Source organism: Pipistrellus hanaki, assembly GCF_964339955.1.
Source record: "Pipistrellus hanaki genome assembly, chromosome: 11".
NCBI lineage: Eukaryota > Metazoa > Chordata > Mammalia > Chiroptera > Vespertilionidae > Pipistrellus > Pipistrellus hanaki.
In genome coordinates, this window is record NC_140513.1 from 3129817 (window position 1) to 3147311 (window position 17495).

The 17495-nt window shown below is 61.8% G+C and overlaps 1 protein-coding gene across 3 annotated transcripts in view; it reads right to left on the minus strand.

The window, feature by feature from the left end:
- Positions 1 to 482: 482 nt before the first annotated feature.
- ASS1 (argininosuccinate synthase 1) overlaps positions 483 to 17495 on the minus strand; it is a 40849-nt gene continuing 23836 nt past the window's right edge. For all 3 annotated transcript variants that reach the window (XM_084899796.1, XM_084899797.1, XM_084899798.1), the window contains exons 13-16: positions 9379 to 9510; positions 5351 to 5507; positions 2024 to 2089; positions 483 to 780 (exon numbers count right to left, since the gene is read on the minus strand). In XM_084899796.1, the coding sequence (XP_084755922.1) occupies positions 735 to 780; positions 2024 to 2089; positions 5351 to 5507; positions 9379 to 9510 (401 nt within the window). In that variant the 3' untranslated portion in view covers positions 483 to 734. The remainder of the gene's footprint in view (positions 781 to 2023; positions 2090 to 5350; positions 5508 to 9378; positions 9511 to 17495) is intronic.

Consider the following 17495-nt stretch of genomic DNA (forward strand, 5'->3'; position numbering starts at 1 on the left):
GTTGGGAAGGAGATGGAAGGAAGCGTGGAGGCCAGGTGGACACCCGAAGTGCCCCCTCAATTCCGTGTCTGCTTCTTTCTCTCCCTTCCCCGGGGGCCTCTTTGCACTGCAGGGTCTCCCTCCTCCACTCTCAGGAGTTCCCGGTGCCCTGAGGGCCGGACAGCTCCCAGGTGTCACCTACACGCTTCTGTGGCAGATGCCACAGGGCCACCATTGGGGACAAATGCCAGGCTGCCGGCTAGAGTGGACCCAGGTGGGCATTCCTGGACCCCCGTTGCTTGCCGGGGGAGACAGGGGTCGGTTCTTCCACATAAACAGATTCTCAAGCACAAGGTGGCCTTCGGGAGCACTGACATCAGAACACACAAAGGTGGGCCTAAGAAAAGCATGATTGACTACACATGCGCGCACACACACACACACACACATTCTCTCTCTCTCACTCTCTTACCCCGTCTCTGCAGAAAAAAAGAAACAAAAGACTAAGGTATCTTGTGTTTTTATTTGTCATCTTAGAGCTCCCCACCGTAGCCACCGCCCCCCTCCCCTTCACCGACCACTCTTGCGGGCTACAGGGGACCAACAAACAGAGCTGGGGCCTGGCACCCCCACAAGGCCGCCTGCCCCGCCCGGAGAACAAGTCACAACTACAAATTATCGGGACAATTAGGGCCTGTACGGGAGCCGGGCGGGAGCGGGCGAAGCCAGGAGGCCCAGCCACATTGTGAGCCGGTCTATTTGCCGCTGACCTTGCTCTGGAGGCGATGATACTCCTTCAGCCTGCAGACCAGATTCAAAACAAAGAGGAAGTGAATGAACAGTGACAACACGCACTCCCTCCAATGAGCAGCAGAGCCGGGGCAGCTGTCTGCGGGGATGGAGGTGAAACTGTCCTTTTTCCTCCCTGTTCCCTCTGCCCTCCCATCAGGATAATGGAATTAATTTATTTTAAGGGGTGGGGGGCGGGGAACAGTTGCTTGCCATTGTTAAAGACAAAACATTTAATTGGCAGTGGGAGCCATGAAGAGGCCATTGTGAAAACCCCCTGTGTTTGGAGACATTTTAAAAGGTTTGTGGCCGTAAAACAAAGAGAGGGCCAAGGAGGCCGGGAGGTGGAGGGAGGCGTTCTCGGAGGGAAGGGCGCCCGGGGTGGTGGGGCTGGGTTCAAAGACTCCCATCATGGCGGCTCTGGGAGGAGAGAGCGGGGTGTTCCTGGTGCAGGGAACACCAGGGAGAAGGAAGCTGGTGATTAGGAACACACAGCGGGACAGACCGCCCTTCCGGACTCAGCATCCCGGCTTCCTAGCTGTGTGACCAGGGGCAAGTTACCTAACCTCTCTGGGCCCGTTTCTGGAGCTGCAAATTGGTGTAAGAATTAAATGAGATAACCTAGGAGATGCCTGGAAGAGGCTTAGCCTTTGGTAGCTGCTGGCAAGAAATGCCCCCGTTTGCCCCTGTGCATGCCAGCCCCCGGGCCACGCCCAGGCGAGGGCATGCTGCCCGGCTCCTCCCGCGTGCCTGATTTCCACGGGCTCCTGTCCCACTTGCCCCTGTGAGGCCGGCACAGTTCACACCGCCACGTGGGGTTCCCACGACCCGAAGGGGTCAGAGACCCCCCTGCAGTCAGGGCTGGAACCCAGGGCCACCCCATTGGGTCACGGAGAGCCCCATGGCTAAGGTGGCTTCCCGCTGGGCCTGCAGCTCAGGGGTGGCGACCTGCAGGCAGGAGCGGCCAGGGGACCTGCTGGGGCCCCCGGGGAGTCCCTGCAGGCGGAGGGGGTGTCCGTACGTGTCAGGTTTGAAGGGCAGGACCCCAGAACTGGGAGCCCACGTGCCCAGGTCCCTTCCGGCTATTACAGGGGTGCCTTCTGGCCCCGCCGAGGACGGGAGCAGGCCCTGAGGACGCTGTGGACGGAGGGCCGGGAAGGCGGGGCTTGTCCGGGGCCGGCCGCAGCCAGAGTGGCCAGGCCCAGGAAGTCTGCCCCCCACACCGGGGGCCCCGCCAGGGCCCGGAGCGCCTCACCTCAGGGAGTTGATGTTGATGAACCCGGTGGCATCAATCGGCTCATAGTCGCCCTGTACGTTCATGCTGCAAGGAGAGAGCAGAGCCGTCACACCCCGGCCTCGCCCGCCCGGGGGACCCTGGGGCTGCACAGGCCCTCCGACGGCCACGCATGGCGTGGGGAGCCTGAGGACACGGGTTCCAGCCAGCTCCGCCCTCGGGACTGTGGGGCGTCCAGGGAAGGCCGCTGAAGCCCAGGGCCCAGGGCAGGAGCAGCCTCGGCGCACACGGAACAGCCCGGGGTCTGCACCCCGCGCCCCTCCAGCTGCAGGGAGGACCCCCCCGGGGCAGGGTTGCAGTCAGCTTTCACCTTGTGCCCACCAGCTCCGTCCTCACACGACGCCCGCCCCGCGCCAGGGCCAGGGAGAGGGCGGCCCACCGCAGCTGCCCGCTCGGACAGATGTTTATTTTCGTTCCCCGCCCCCGGTTTCCGGCCCCCGGTTCGGAGGTTGGGAGCTCCCCCTTGGTTGCCCCCCGAAACCCTTCTGAGCAGCGTCCCCTCATCCCCGCTCCCGTCACAGAGCTGGGGCCCACGCCCTGTCCGCGCCCGCCGCGGGCTTTCACTGGGAAACGGGGCTCCACGGAAGCCACGCAGCCGGCGCCTGGCGGACGGAACGGGCTCCCCCGCACCATCCGTTCACCCGCTCACCATTGACCCAGGTATTCACAGGGCACCCACTGCCTGCCAGGAGCCCTGCCCGGCTCCGAGGAGCCAGGAGCTGGGTAAGCTCAGTGCCCGGGGGCGGGGGGAGAGGAGGCAGATGGCAGCCATCGGTCACCTCTCAGCTCATCAGGATGGTGACCAGCTCTCTGAGGACCAGCTTGGGGCGCTGTGGTCTCAGACCTGACTCCAGGTCTGAGGGAAGGGGGACCCTCTCGTTTCTCACGGCCCCCTCTTAGGTCCCACCCTGAATCAGCCCCTTGTCTGTCCTCCTGTCTGCCGAGCTCCAGCCTCAGGATACAGCCGTCCCAAGGACAAGGAGGCGGCCTGTCCCCTCGGGAGCCTTCCCGGGGAGGGGTGGGGCTGGGAGGGGAGGGGACAGGGAGGCCGCCATGCTTACCCGCCCCTCCGCCCCCCACCCCCAGGGCTGTGCCTGACTGGCTCTTTGTGGACTTTTTACAACAACAAACGGGATGTCAGGCCTGCCCCACACCCCAAACTTGTCCCCGCTCTGCCCCTGCCCTGACCTTCACGGGGCCTGAAGCCGCACACAGAACTCCCACGCCCCCCCCCCTCCCCGCCCCCGGCCACCAGCCAGCACCTTCCCTGGGAGGGACACCCTGTCAGACTTCAGAGGGGCTGCAGAGGAAAAACTGGACCGAACTGAAGCATCAGCCTAGGACCCAGGCCTAGCTCCCCCTGTCTGAGGGCCTGTGCTCCGTCTGGGGTGGGGGAGGAGGGAGGGGGCAGGAGCCCTCCCCACCTCCCTGCCTGAGCATCTGTCCTTCCATCCCCGCTTCTGTGGCAAACACCCCCACCTTCCCCAGACCGGCCCTCCTGGCCACCCCACAGCCTCGCCAGGTGGGGGCCCGTCGGAGGCCAGCTTGTCCTGCGAGGCTGCCGAGGGGTCCCCAGAGGGTCCCTCCGGAACAGACAAACCCCTTTCAAACCGAGGTCCGGGGTTGGGGTTGGAGTTGGGGTGGGGGGGGGGCGCGGAAAAGAGTTTACAATGATTTTTTTTTTTTTTTTTACCTCCCCTGACAGTCTGCAGAAAACCTCTGTGCTTTTATTTCTGTTCATTCGAGTGGCTCTGACCTGCTCTATAATTACGTTACTTTCTACCTACTGTGCCGCGGCATTTCCAGCCCCGCTGCCTCTCGCGGCTTCCTCGCTGGTCCCTGCGCCGCTGTCACTCAGCGGCTTTCAAGCCAGCGAAGTAGAAATCAGAAAGAAAGGCGAAATCGGCGGAGGCACAGTGAGAATAAATGCTCCCGCTTTTCTCTTTTTTTCCCCTTTCCCTTTTTACTTTATTCATTTAATCTCCCCGAGTGAGACTCTAAGGCTTAATGAAGGGTTGGACAGATTATTAGAGGCTGTTGATTTGGAGGGGGAGGGAGGCAAGAGCCAGAGAGAGAAAGAGAGAAGATAATTTGACATTTACCCCGACTGATCTAAACTGATTCGGTTATATTTATGGCTTATAAAGTGTTTAGAAAGATGGAAGGGGGGAGAGAAAACTCAGCCTGGCCAGGAGAGGGGAAGAGAGAAATTATATTGACTGCCAAACAAGACTCGAGCTGTAATCCTCACCTGGCCCCCGGGCGGGGTGCGAGCCTCCGGCCGGGCCTGCCGTCAGGTGCAGCTGGCTGTCCCCCGGGGGCCTGCCCCCCACGCCTGGCGACCTCCAAACAGACGCCTCGCTCCTCTGTCTAGGCCACTCTGACTCACAACGCCAACCCCGGCACGGCTAACGGGCATCTGCTGGCCTGGCCGCCCCTCCAGGCGCGTCGTGAGGAGCCCCCACCGTTCTCTCCTCGCTCCTGTCCATCTCCCTGGCCCTCCAGGGCCCACGGGGTCACAGGACATCGAGGTGCCGACCGCTGCCCAGTGTCCCCAGCCCGCCCCCTCCTCAACGCGACCCGCAGGTCCAGACAGCTCTCCTGGCCGGTCTCAGAGCAAAGCCTCCGCCATGAGCACGCTCTTCCCTCCGGAGCATGCTCAGCTCAGCCTCTGCCACCAGGAGGGACCCCGCAGCCTGGGCCCCAAGCCCCAGCCGACTGGGGACCTTCAGTCTCCCTCCACAGCCAAGCCCTCTGGGTCCCACCTCCTGAATATGGGTCAGATCTGTCTGCTTCTCTCCTTCCCCAGCTCCGTCAGCCTGGCCTGGACCACCCACAGGGCCCACCCTCCCCACTCCCACTCTCCGCCGACCCATTCTCCAGAGCAGCCGGAGGGGCCTGGGAACACACAGACCCATCATGCCCTCCCCCCAAGATCCGGCTCTCAGACCCTTGTCCCCGTGTTCTTGTAGGGCCTGACATGTTCCGGATTCTTCCAGGGCTCAAAGCCGTGGCACCTGACAAGCTCAAAGACGACTTCTCAGGGACCACGGCAGAGCGCCCGTGTCTCCCCCGCACAGCCGGCGCCACGGCTCCTAACCCTACATCCGGGCGATCGTGTGATCGGCGCCTCTCCCCGCATCTGGCCTGGACTGCACCCCCCATTTCACACCCCGCCTCCCCCCCCCCCCACTCCCCTGCTCTGCCCGCCTGCAGGACGTCTTTGGTGAGAAAGGCAGTCGGAGGGGCATGGCCGTCAGGCCTGAGCCCGGGGGCAGGGGCACCTACCTCACCAGCTCCTCGTTGTAGAGGGACAGCGGGGACTCGCGGCCCAGGATGTACACCTGGCCCTTGAAGACGGACACCTGGACCTTCCCCTCCACGCGCTCCTGGGACTTGGCGATGCAGTGGCGGACGAACTCACACTCGGGGCTGTGCCAGAAGCCTGCGGGGGGACGGGAGGGCGCTGAGTGCCCGCAAACCACACACCCAGGACCCCTGAGGCCCCAGCCTGCGAGCTGGCGGGCAGGGAGGAGCAGCTGTCCCCCAGGGCCAGGAGGGACGCGAACCCGCTGCCTCAGGCCGGACATTCGGGGAGGATCGCAGACAGGGTCCTTTGCCCACAGGGAGCTGTTTCACGAGGGCCAGGAGGCCAGGCAAGCCTCAGGCCCTGGCCACCGGGGGCCCAGCGGCTGGGTGGCAGTTTTGGGGTCAAGAAGACCCTGCGTATGTGGCCTTCACGTCTGTGTCCCCATGTTTTGCGGGGGTGACTCAGTCGCCTCCTCCCAGGCGGGTGGGCCTCCTGTGGGTGGGGCCCTGGGTGCAGGGGCTGCGGACACCGGTGTGTCGACTAAGAGCCGGGAAGAGGCCCATCCCCAGCGGGGCAGGCCCCTCAGAAATCAGTGAACTGACTTCGCCGTGTTGTTGTATTTTATGGGCCCGGGCTCAGCCCTCAGGAACATTCCTGTGCGAAACCTCCCAGGTCACACAGGCTGCAGGGGCCTGGGCCAGAGCAGCCTCCAGGGCCTGAGGAACGCCTGCACCCCTCCCCCTCTCCCCTGCACCCCCGCCCCCCGAGCCCTGGGGCCAGGGCGCTGTGCTCAGTCCCAGGAAGGGCAGGCTCAGACCTGCCGCCGAGGGGCCAGCAGGCGGCTGGCCGGGGCGGGGGAGGGACAGGCGCTGGAGGGTAGGGTTTCTCTGAAATGGAGCCGGGAAGGTGAGCCCACCTGGGCAGCTGTGGGGCCAGATGGCTGGTGATCTCCGGCCCCGATAAAGGGCCGGGTCAGCCCGGGGTCTGCGCTATTGTCGGGGCCCCAGGCCTCCAGGGGCCTGGCCGGGGCTCTCTGTGGGAAAGGGGCCCCGGCCGCCGGCCTCTGGGATGGGGCCGGGGGCTGGCAGAGGCGGGGGAGGGCCGGGCAGGAAGACAAGGGGGCAGGCTCTCGCTCAGTGACCTGGCACTGGAGTTCACATCCCAGCTCCCCCTCGACGAGCACGGCTCTCTCTCCGCTCTCTCTCCGCGCCTCGGTGCCCGTTCGCACGGGGAGACGCCATTGCTGAGCACTCTGCAGGGGGCTGGGCAGGTTCTGAGAGGAGGCGGCATTGAGGTGTGAACATGGCCTCCGCCAGCCCCCCTGCACCCGGGAGGCAGACACCCGCAATGGGCAGAGCGTGCGAGTGCTCCTGACTCAGTCTAGGCCCTTGCAGGAGGGGACCCCGACGGCCCCACCTCATCGCACCTCATCGCATAGTCTTTCTGACTATGTCGGGGTGATTAGACCGTTAAGTTCCCAGGCTGAGAGATGGGGACACGATGGGGCAGGGAGACCCCTGTGGGAGCACCTGCCTGGGCTTTATCGCATTTAGTCCTCACTACAGGCAGGGTCATTCTCCCCACTGGGCAGATGAGGAAACCGAGGCACAGGGAGGTCCAGGGACTTGCTCAGGCGGTAATGTCCCTCTACATTTGTGTGAGAAATCACGTCCAGCAGCCCCGCTGAGCAGCTGGGGGACAGGCTGCTGCCGCGGCCAATCCTGACATCGCTGGGGGCACGGACATCGGGGCACCGGGCAACACGGACACGAATAATGCCTCCCCGGCTGTGTCTCCACGGCCCCCCCCTCCCCTCGCCCCACCCCGGGGCTCTCTGTCCTTTGAAACCTCCTAATCACTGGCACTCATTTTGGGATTTAGAGGGCTCGGCGGGCGGCAGAGCCAGAATACAACCCAGGTGGCTTGGCAGAGGGGCCCGAGCCCCAGCCCAGGCCACGCTGTGCTCTGACTCCCAGGGCTCCATGCCTGCGCCGAGCCCCGGGATCAGCCTGCTCACGGCCCAGCCCCTCTGAAGCCACCCGCCCCGGGCTCACAGCCGCCCCTGAGTGGCTGACACCTCGGCCAAGGGTCCTCGCCTGAGTCTGGGGCCTGGCCCCTCCTCAGCCGCGGAGAAACCCCCGCACGGGAGCAGCCCGGCCAGGTGTGCGGCCCTCCATCCTGCCATGTCTTCATGGCTCTCCCACTCTAACCCAAACCCTCCTTCCGGCGCCAGAACCCCGAGGAGCGAGGGAGTCTGCGGGAGACAGCGGTATTTAAACACCTGTCTGTCCCTGGGCAGCCCGGCTTCTAAGCTGCCGGAAACAATGGCAGGAGAAACGCCACCAGCCGGTAACCACGAGAGTCTTCTTGAAATGCCAAGATTGGTGACAGTGGTTAGGAGGGTGCCCTCCCCAAAATTCAAAATCTCCCGGTGGAGTAGGGGTGAGGTGAGCACGGAGGAGCCTCCGGGGATGTCCGGCTGACGGCTTAGGCCTGCTCCCCGCCGTGAGACTGGCTTGTGGCTGAGCAGTGCTCCCTTTGTGGGAGTGCACTGACTACCAGGGGGCAGCAGCTCCTGAATTGAGCACCTGCCCCCTGGTGGTCAGTGCATGTCATAGCGACCAGTTGTTCTGCCTTTTGGTTGATTTGCATATTTGCCTTTTACTATATAGGATGTTAACTTTCCCCGGGGCCGACATCCAGGCCCCTGTGCCTGTCAAGATTGACCGCAGGCAGCAGCCTGTCCCCCAGTGGCCGTTGGGTGTGATCTTTCTCATCAGGGAGTCTGAAGGGCAGAGAGCAGGCCAGCCAGCACAGTATTTGGAAAGGGCTGGACAGTCCTCTGGGCTCTGTGGGCCACACGGTCTCTGCTGAGACCACTCAGCCTCCGGAAGCTCAGAAGCAGCCGCAGATGATCTGTGAAAGGAGCGTGGGCCCCCAAACACTCCTCACAGTCACCGAGACCCCATAAAATCTTCCATGTGTCACAGAGGGGTGTCATTTTAAAAAACATTCCCCAACCATTCACATACACTGAGTGGCCAGATTATTATGATCTCTGAACACATAATAATCTGGCCATTCATACTAGAGGGTCAGTGCATGAATTTGTGCATGGGTCTGGCCAGCCTGGCTGGGGGAGGGGACATGGGCGGTTAGCTGGCCTGCCTGCTGGTTGAACTCCTGGTCGAAGGGACAATTTGCATATTAGCCTTTTATTATATAGCATATACACTGAGTGGCCAGGTTATTATGCGTTCAGAGATCATCATCATCTGGCCACTCCGTGTATATAAACACTAGCCTTAGCTCACGAGCTGAACAAAAACAGTGATACAACGTGGGGTCAGAAGGCCTGGGTTCCAACCCAGGAAAGGCACAGAAACTCAGTCTCCTCACCTGGGAAACGGGAACCCACCCGCACTGCGTGCTCCTGTCACCCCCGGCCCATTCCACGCATGGGCAGGCATGTGGCAGTCCCATGCGCTGCCTGGGCCTGGGGCCGAGCTCTCGTCAAGGCAGCCATTGCCTTGCTCAAAACAGTTAATGCAGAATCTCCAGCGTCTGCCTGGAGATTGCCTAACTAGGTCACTCCCAGCGAGGCCACTTGCTGCTGTGCAAGCTCCTTGGACAAGCTCCTTCCTCTCTGAGCCTCAGTTTCCTCATCTGTAAAAGGAACTGGCTGCTCCTCGGACAGTTGGGGGGACCCCCTGGGACAGCGCTTGTCCCCACACAGTGCCTGGCACGGGCACGTGCTGAATGAAGATCGGCAGCCCGGGGGAGACACAGGGTGCACCCTTGGGGGCATTCAGGCTGCAGGTGGCAGGGGCAGCAGACGCCTCAGGGGACGGGCACCTTTCCCTCGACACCCCGTGAGCAGGGCAAGTCCCGGCACCCGCTCCTCACTCCCTGGTTCCCTGTCCCCACTTGACCTTTGACCTGCTTGTCTGGGGCCGTGGCCGCGGGCGGGGCGGGCCGGGGGGTGGGCGGCGGGGGGACCACGCACCGGTGTACACCAGCTCGGCGAACTTGAGGCCCAGGCCCTGCTTGATCTTGCGCACCTCCCGGTCCATGGTGAAGGCCTCGATGTCTAAGTGAGCGTGGTACAGCACCGTCCCCGCTGGGGTCTCGTAGATACCTAGCCATTTGTCCAGGCAGGGGGAACGGGAGGGAAAAAAGGAGAGAAACACATGAAACCCAGACTGTCAGCAAGTGACAAAAAGGGAAAAAAATAATAATGACTCGTCTGACAGGAGGCACGCCGGTCGGACCCATTCACTCCCAGCTTGCCGCAAAATGCAGCTGTCATTATGTTCACGCTGGGGCCACGACAGTCCACTCTGCGGCGTGCGGAGAAGATGTCTGGATGCCCCCTCTGAAGAGGCCGCAGACGCTGGAAAATGACAGGGTTCGGGGCCGCCCCCTCCCTCCCGACGCATGCCCACCGGCCCGCGGCTGAAAACCTGTAATTAAACCGACGACGGAGGAGCCCAGGGCCCCCGATACCCTTCCTCCCTCCGCCGGGAGCCGGGAGCCGGGAGCCGGGGAAGGGCTGCTGAGCGAACAACTAGGCCAGGCCTCTCCGCCCGCGGCTCCTCCGCCCCGGGTCTCCGCGGAGCCACCCTGACCTTGAGATGGACGCCCAGCACGCGCTGTATGTGCAGGGCCGGAGCCGGGGTGGGGCTGGGGCCTGGGAGTCCCACGCCACGTCCGCCTTTCCCGAGAGGGCCCGTCACCGCTGTGTGACCCAGGCCGGCGCAGGTGGGGAAACCGAGGCCTGCAGAGGGGCCTGCCCGGGTGGAGCTGGACACCGAATTCCGGCCCCGACAGGAGTGTCTGCCGCGCGGTGGGTCAGCCGGTGATGCGGGCTCAAACCCCCCGTCTGGCCAAGTGCCCTGCCCACCCCTTGGGGCTCGGTGCCTCCGTTTGCCGACAACCTGCCCGGACCAGGCGGGAGGAAGCAGCCCTGCGGGAACGGCCGATGGGCAGCGCCCCGCTCCACGGGGGGACACGGGGCCCCGGGTGGCAGGGTCCCCACGCACACGCGGCCAGGCCCTGCTGGCCAGCGCTGCGGCCTCTTGAATGAGCTCACCGGAGCCTGAGCAGCTGACCTTGGACAAACGGCCCCGCTCGTCCCATGGAGGATGGGCAAGGCCTGCTCCCCGCCGAGTGCTGCCCAGAAAGCTGCCTCTCCCTCCCCACCTCACAGCAGCAAAGGGGCGAGTTTTCCGTTGGCCTGACAATGTGCCGCCTCTTCCCAAACTCCTGCCTCACACGCACACACACACACACACACCCCAAAGGGCTCTGCACGCCCACGTTCACAGCGGCGTGCGCACACAGCCGAACATGAACGAGCTGGCCCGCGGACGAATGGACCCACGTGGCCCAGCCACACGACCACATGTCCTTCCCCAACCAGAGGACCCTGGCCCGGCTGCCGCAGGGATGGCCCCAGGACGGGATGCCGAGAGAGAAGCCGGTCACCGAAGGACAGTGTGGTCCGCGGACAGGAGGCCCCAGAAGTCAAGTTCAGGAGACGGGAGGGGGGGGGGGGGGAGTGCAGGCTGCCAGGGGCCGGGGTCGGCTGGGGAGTTAGGGTTCAGTGGGGACAATTACAGTTTGGGAAGAGAAGAAAGTTCTAGAAATGGGTTGTGGCAGCTGCACAGCCGTGTGAATGTGCCGAGTGTCACTGAACTGGACACTTCAACAACGGTTACATCGGTAAATGTAATGGTTTGCATGTTTTAGCATAATTTTAAACTCTCCTTTAGAAACTGCGAAAACTAAAAAGGAGACTGTTTTCAGCGCTGGAATCCAAAGGGGGCTGAGCCATGCGACTAGCCAGGAATTCCCCTCCCCCCCCTCCCCGAGGGCTCGGTCTGGGAATCGCAGGAAAGTCCCAACGGGGGGGGCAGGGCCCTTTGGGGTCACCCCGTGTTCAGTGACCGGAGTCTGGGGTGCCATGGCCGAGAGGAAGGCCTGGGCTCTGGCTGTGGCTGAGGCTCCCAGTGTCACCCAGAGCCCGGCGCGGAGGACGGCCACTCCGGAAGAGCCGGCTCACCGCTCGGCTGTGCGGCCGGAGCCCAGCTGTGACCTCGGGGGGATGTTCCCGGGAGGCCACGGCCCTCGCGCCTGTCAGCAGTTTAGAGGGAGAGACACAGCCCAGGAAGCAGCGGTGAGACAGGCAGGTAGAGGGGGAGATGGAGGGATGGCCGAGAAAAGCCATGGTGGGTAGCAGGGAGGGCGGGTGGGGGGAGAAGGGGAGAGAGAACTGCGGGGTGGGGGCAAGGAAAACCTATGGAAACTCCTTGGGGGCCGCCTGGCACCACCACGTGGCTCCCCATGGTCTCCAGGCACCGAGAAAAGCCCTCGGCAGAGCCAAACGCGTGCGATGGCAGTGCCCACCGCAACGTAAAGCGGTGAGCCTCCACTTATCCTAGGAACTTCGTCACTAAGAGTCGCCTAAAGCAAGAGAATGTCAAGGCCTATGGTCTCCTCGGCCGGGCAGACTGGGAACTCAGATTCACTGGTTTGGAACAGACTTCTGATGATTAGTTCTGCCACGTTTAAAAGACGGCCCTCACCGGGTAGTCGCCCCCCTCCTGGGCAGGCCGATCAGTGGTTCTCACTTCCATTCCTGGGGAACCTGTCCCCTCCCCCTCTTTTCCTGGCCTTGGCTGGGCCAGCGTGGGGCACGGCAACAGCTGTATCTGCAGGGCCGGGGCCCTGAAGCCCCACAGCCCTGGCCTGAAGGCAGGTGCCCCGACACTCTCACCCCACCCGCGGGGCATGCGGACACTGCAGTCAATACCAGCCTCACCTCCCAACGGTGCAGAGGGCCAGGCCGGGCGTGCCTGGCGGGCAGGGCTGCCCCCTCCTGAGCCCTCAGAACCCGCCTCCCGGCTGCCAACCCTCCCAGGCAGCCACGACACACAGCACAATTAATATTCCTGCTCCTTTTCTACGAAGGTGTTAAAGTTAATTGCGACTGATCAAAAAGCTTGTTTTCCGGTTGCTGCTGGTGTGCGTGTGTGTGTGTAAGAGGGAGGGAGGAAGAGAGAGAGAGGGAGAGAGAGAATCTCAAGATCTCTCCTCTCCACAGGGGTCAGGGTAGATGCATTCTGTGTATTTCTTCTGGAGGAAAAAAAAATGACTAAAAAAACCGGTGACAGAAGCCTGATGCTGAAAGACGATGGATTTGGGGCTTTGACAGTCAGCATACAAACCGCCAGCGAGAGGAGGAGGAAATGACAGCTGAGACTCGTGTCGCAGTGGAAGAGACAACAGACATCTCCCGAGTGACACGCACAGCGGCTCCGAGTGTCTATTTTCATCTCCCCGTGTTTGCAGGGAGAAGACAGAGGTGTCAGCGCGCTCCGCGGAGCGGCTTCAATCACCCCGTAATTACTGGGGGGCGGGGGCGGAGAGTGGACCAAAGAGGAAGAGTGGGGACCAAAACAGCTGCTGCCACTTACATTCTCCTCGTCCCCCAGGCTGCCAGGTTAGCCCGGACCGAGCCATTTGGCAGAATTGAGCGGCATCCGAACTCAGCAGGTGGCGGGGGTGGGGGCGAGGGCACCTGGGCCAGAGGCTCTGGCCCTCGGGGAAAGCAGTATCCGGAGGGAGGGATTTGGAAACACCCGGGGAAGGGAGGTTGGCTGGAGCCCAAGGACTCCCCTGTTAGGTACCAGGGCCAAGGAGAGAGGCAGTTGCTATGGTGACGGACTGGGAGGCAAGTGATGGTGGGACTCTCTAACCATCCTCTGTGCTCCTGGGAGCCAGGGTGGGCCTCTGGGGCTGGCTGCCCCAGGCCTCTGCAAGGGCAGATGCCTTCGCTTTGCAGGTCTCCCTCCATCCTCCACCTGGAAGGTTCCATCTGTGGGAAGCTGCTGGTGGGCGGGCAGGTGGGGACGTGGGCAGGCAGCCTTGTTCCTTCTTAGGCAGAAAGCAGAGGAATAAGGAGGAAGTTAGACGAGGGGAGAGATGGGTAGGGTGGAGGGAGAAGGCTGAAGAGTGGAAGAGAGAGTAGAGGGCAGAGAAAGCTGGCAATGAGGAGAAGGAGGAGGAGGAAGAGGAAGAGGAGGAGAAGAAAGATGAGGAGAAGGAGGAGGATGAAGAAGAGGAGGAGGAGGAGGAGGAGGAGGACAGGATGAGGAGGAAGAGGAGGAGAAGGGGAGGAGGAATAGGAGGAGGGGGAGGAGGAGGAGGAGGGAAGGAGGAGGAGGACAGGATGAGGAGGAAGAGGAGGAGAAGGGGGGAGGAATAGGAGGAGGGGGAGGAGGAGGAGGAGGAGGGAAGGAGGAGGACAGGATGAGGAGGAAGAGGAGGAGAAGGGGGGGAGGAATAGGAGGAGGGGGAAGAGGAGGAGGAGGAGGGAAGGAGGAGGAGGACAGGATGAGGAGGAAGAGGAGGAGAAGGGGAGGAGGAGAAGGGGAGGAGGAATAGGAGGAGGGGGAGGAAGAGGAGGAGGAGGAGGGGGAGAGGAGGAGGAGGATGAGGAGGAAGAGGAAGAGGAGGATGAGGAGGAGGAGGAGGAGGAAGAGGAGGAGAAGAAAGATGAGGAGAAGGAGGAGGATGAAGAAGAGGAGGAGGAGGAGGAGGAGGAGGAGGACAGGATGAGGAGGAAGAGGAGGAGAAGGGGAGGAGGAATAGAAGGAGGGGGAGGAGGAGGAGGGAAGGAGGAGGAGGACAGGATGAGGAGGAAGAGGAGGAGAAGGGGGGAGGAATAGGAGGAGGGGGAGGAGGAGGAGGAGGAGGGAAGGAGGAGGACAGAATGAGGAGGAAGAGGAGGAGAAGGGGGGGAGGAATAGGAGGAGGGGGAAGAGGAGGAGGAGGAGGGAAGGAGGAGGAGGACAGGATGAGGAGGAAGAGGAGGAGAAGGGGAGGAGGAGAAGGGGAGGAGGAATAGGAGGAGGGGGAGGAGGAGGAGGAGGAGAGAAGGAGGAGGACAGGATGAGGAGGAAGAGGAGGAGAAGGGGAGGAGGAATAGGAGGAGGGGGAGGAGGAGGAGGAGGAGGAGGAGGAGGAGGATTGAGATCTGGGGGGCCAGGCGGAGAGAGGAGCACGGTGACGAAGGCCGTGAGGCTGGCTCCTTCCCTGCTCCCCTCCAGCCTGCCTCGCCCCCCCTCCTCCTTCCCACTGATTTCATTTACTTCACTTAATTAGCCCCCCTCCGGAGTTAAAAAGATAATGTGATAATGACGATGTGAACAGCCACAATACAGCGAAAGCTACTCCATCTGCAGCTTCCCAGCCCCTGCCCCTCTGACCCCAGGGCCCCGATGCCACGGAGCCAGCCACCCCAGACTCAGGCACCAGCGCGGCCCAACGTCCTACCACCCCAACCCCAGGGTGGGGGGGAGGGAAACACACAAAACCAACCAAATTAAAAACCAAAAAACCTAAACACACCGCAAATAAACAAGCCCTTAACGAATTTCCATTACGAGCTTGGTAAAATCGATACAAATGACATTCCCCCTTGTACACAGAGACCCGGACAATAGCCCTCCACTCTGCCCTCAATATGGCTGGCAATTAACAGCCTTCCCCCATTACCCGGGACTTCATAAAGACCCCGCAGTGGGAGAACCCACAGTGTCCCAATTTACGGCCCGCTCTTTCTTTCTCACGACAAGTCACCAGGAGCGGAGAAATAAAAACAAGGCATCGCCTAAAACGAGGAAGCAATTTTCTCTCTCACCACCCCCCCCCCCCCCCCGCCCCCAACCCCGTAGAAAATAGGTGAATCAGAACTTCCAAAGGGAAATGACAACATCACCATTGACAGCTGGAGTTCAGAGAGGGAAAGCAACTTGCCCCAGGTCACACAGCAAGTTGCATGACCGAATCCTGGGCGTCGAGGGACAGCCCCCTCAGGTCCACACACACCACCCGGGCGGGTAAAGGCTGTCCTTCGGGCGTCTGTTCCCCTGGTGGGTGGTGTTCTTACTAAAGAAGTCAGATCTGCCTGCTAGCCTACTGGCTCCGACCCGCAATGGCGATGGCGCCCGGTTCTGGGGAGAGGATGGATAAAAAGTGAAATGGACCATCCAGGCACAGCACCCATGGTGGCCAAGAGCCCTCCAGACCTGACCTGGACACAGCCCGTCCCACAGGAGAAGCTGAGGCTCAGAGCGGCTTCACCGTGGGGATGGAGCCGGGACGGGGACCAGAGCCTGGCGCCAACGCCTACACCCTTGCACTGTGGACCAGAGGGGCCACGTGCGGCCCTGACCACTGAGGGGAGGCCTGTGTGGCGGTCTGCAGACTCAGAGACCAAAGCCACCACAAAGGACGGTCTGAAACGAAACTTTGACTACAGCAGTGATGGCGGGCAGTTGCGTCCTAGGCCGGTATCTTCACTGACAAGGTCACCTTTACCTTAACTGAGCCTGTCTGCTGTCTTTTTGCATCTGTGATAACACACCCTTGAAACGTCTGGGTAATTTGTAACTTCCCTTTTTCTTGAGCCCCTGGGGCACAACCTAATGTGCTGGGGCTGAGACAGAGACCACAGAGTCCTTCATTATCATGTTCATTGTTCCCGCACCCACCTGAGTATGTGTCCATCATTTCACTTTTTATCCATCCCAGGGGTTTCCCTAGCTTTGCTTTATCCCGCCTCCTTAAATCCATCCCCAATGGATTTCGCGTAACCCACCTATGTCCCTCCTCGGATGGCATTGTATAAATACAGGTGTAACCCGCCATTCTCCGGAGCATTATCTCAGCTCGTTGAGGTTCTGCTTCCCGACAGTTTGGCTCAAATAAACTCAACAAAAATTCTTCAGGTTTCAATGTTTTTTACGTTAACAATACAGTACCAACCTCTGCCAGGTCTCCGGGGGTTCTGCCGCCATCAGACCCAACCATCACCCAACTGGCCTCCTCCTACCTTTTCTACTCCTCCCGACCCACCTTCTCCACCCCACAGTCTACCAGTTGATGCCTGTTCTCCGGCCTCCTCCTCCTCCAGGATGTCTTCCCGGCACGGCCCAGACCAGACCTCTGTCACTACCACCTCCTTCAGCTCCAAGTCTGCTCGGCTCTCCCTGCCTAGCAGGCCACCTCAGGGTGACCTCAGGCCAGCCCTTGGCTTTTCCACAAGGACATCCATTTTCACCATGAGTACCAATCTTGATCGACTGTCGTGACTGCCTGAAGCACGGAGACACACACATCCACCATCATTGAGTGATGCCTGCCACGGGCACAGACGGGGCAATGCGACAGGGGGCCTTCGGGGACCTCTAAGCCACCGGAGGGCATAGGCTGTGCCTCGTCCTTGCAGCGTCCTCCGGGGGGCCACGGCCATGGATGGAGGCCCCTCCCCGGCTCCAGTGCCCGCTGTGACACCCGGCCAGAACCCGATGGATGGGCCACACTCCAGACGGAAGCTCGTAGCCTGCCCGGATCTGGGGCATCGGCCCAGGTCCTGCCCCCACGTGCCTGTCACTCTGTCACTCAGGCTCTCCAAAGGTCACTTGCATTGTCGGGCTCCCAAGCAGTTGAGACAAAAGGCATTTAATCAGCCTGAATGGAGTCAGAGACAAAGGTAGGAGAGGGGAAAAAGGCAGCCGCTAATTGCCTTAACAATAATTAGCACTATTGTTCTCGCAAGGCCTTTGCTGGGGAGTTCAGGTACGCTGCTTCCACCATAGCTCAGCAGCCCCACAGAGGGAGGGCAGGGGAGAGGCGGGGTCCCTCTCCCCACATGCTGGAGGCAGACCCAGCAGTTCAGAGCCCTGAGGACAGACTTCCCCCACACACACCTGTCCCACGGCCCCTGGGAAACAGGCCCAGAAATGACAAGTCCAAGGTCACCAGGCAGGGCAGGGCAGCCCTGGGGTGAGAGCCCCAGCCTCCGGCCTCCCGCGCACCAGCCCCCTTTTCCAACAGCTGAAGTCTGGCTCGGCTCTTTTCGGATGGTAGGGTCCCAGTTAAACACCTTGAAGGACAAAGGCCATGGCCACACCTCGGCCTGGATTTATCTGGCAACAGGGACACGTGTCCACACAGAGACCGCAACCCTACGACCGACTGGTATTTACAAGTTCAAGTGCCCAGTTCAAGGGCTGTCACTGCCCCTTCCTCCGGGAGCCCCCAGAGCGCAGGCCC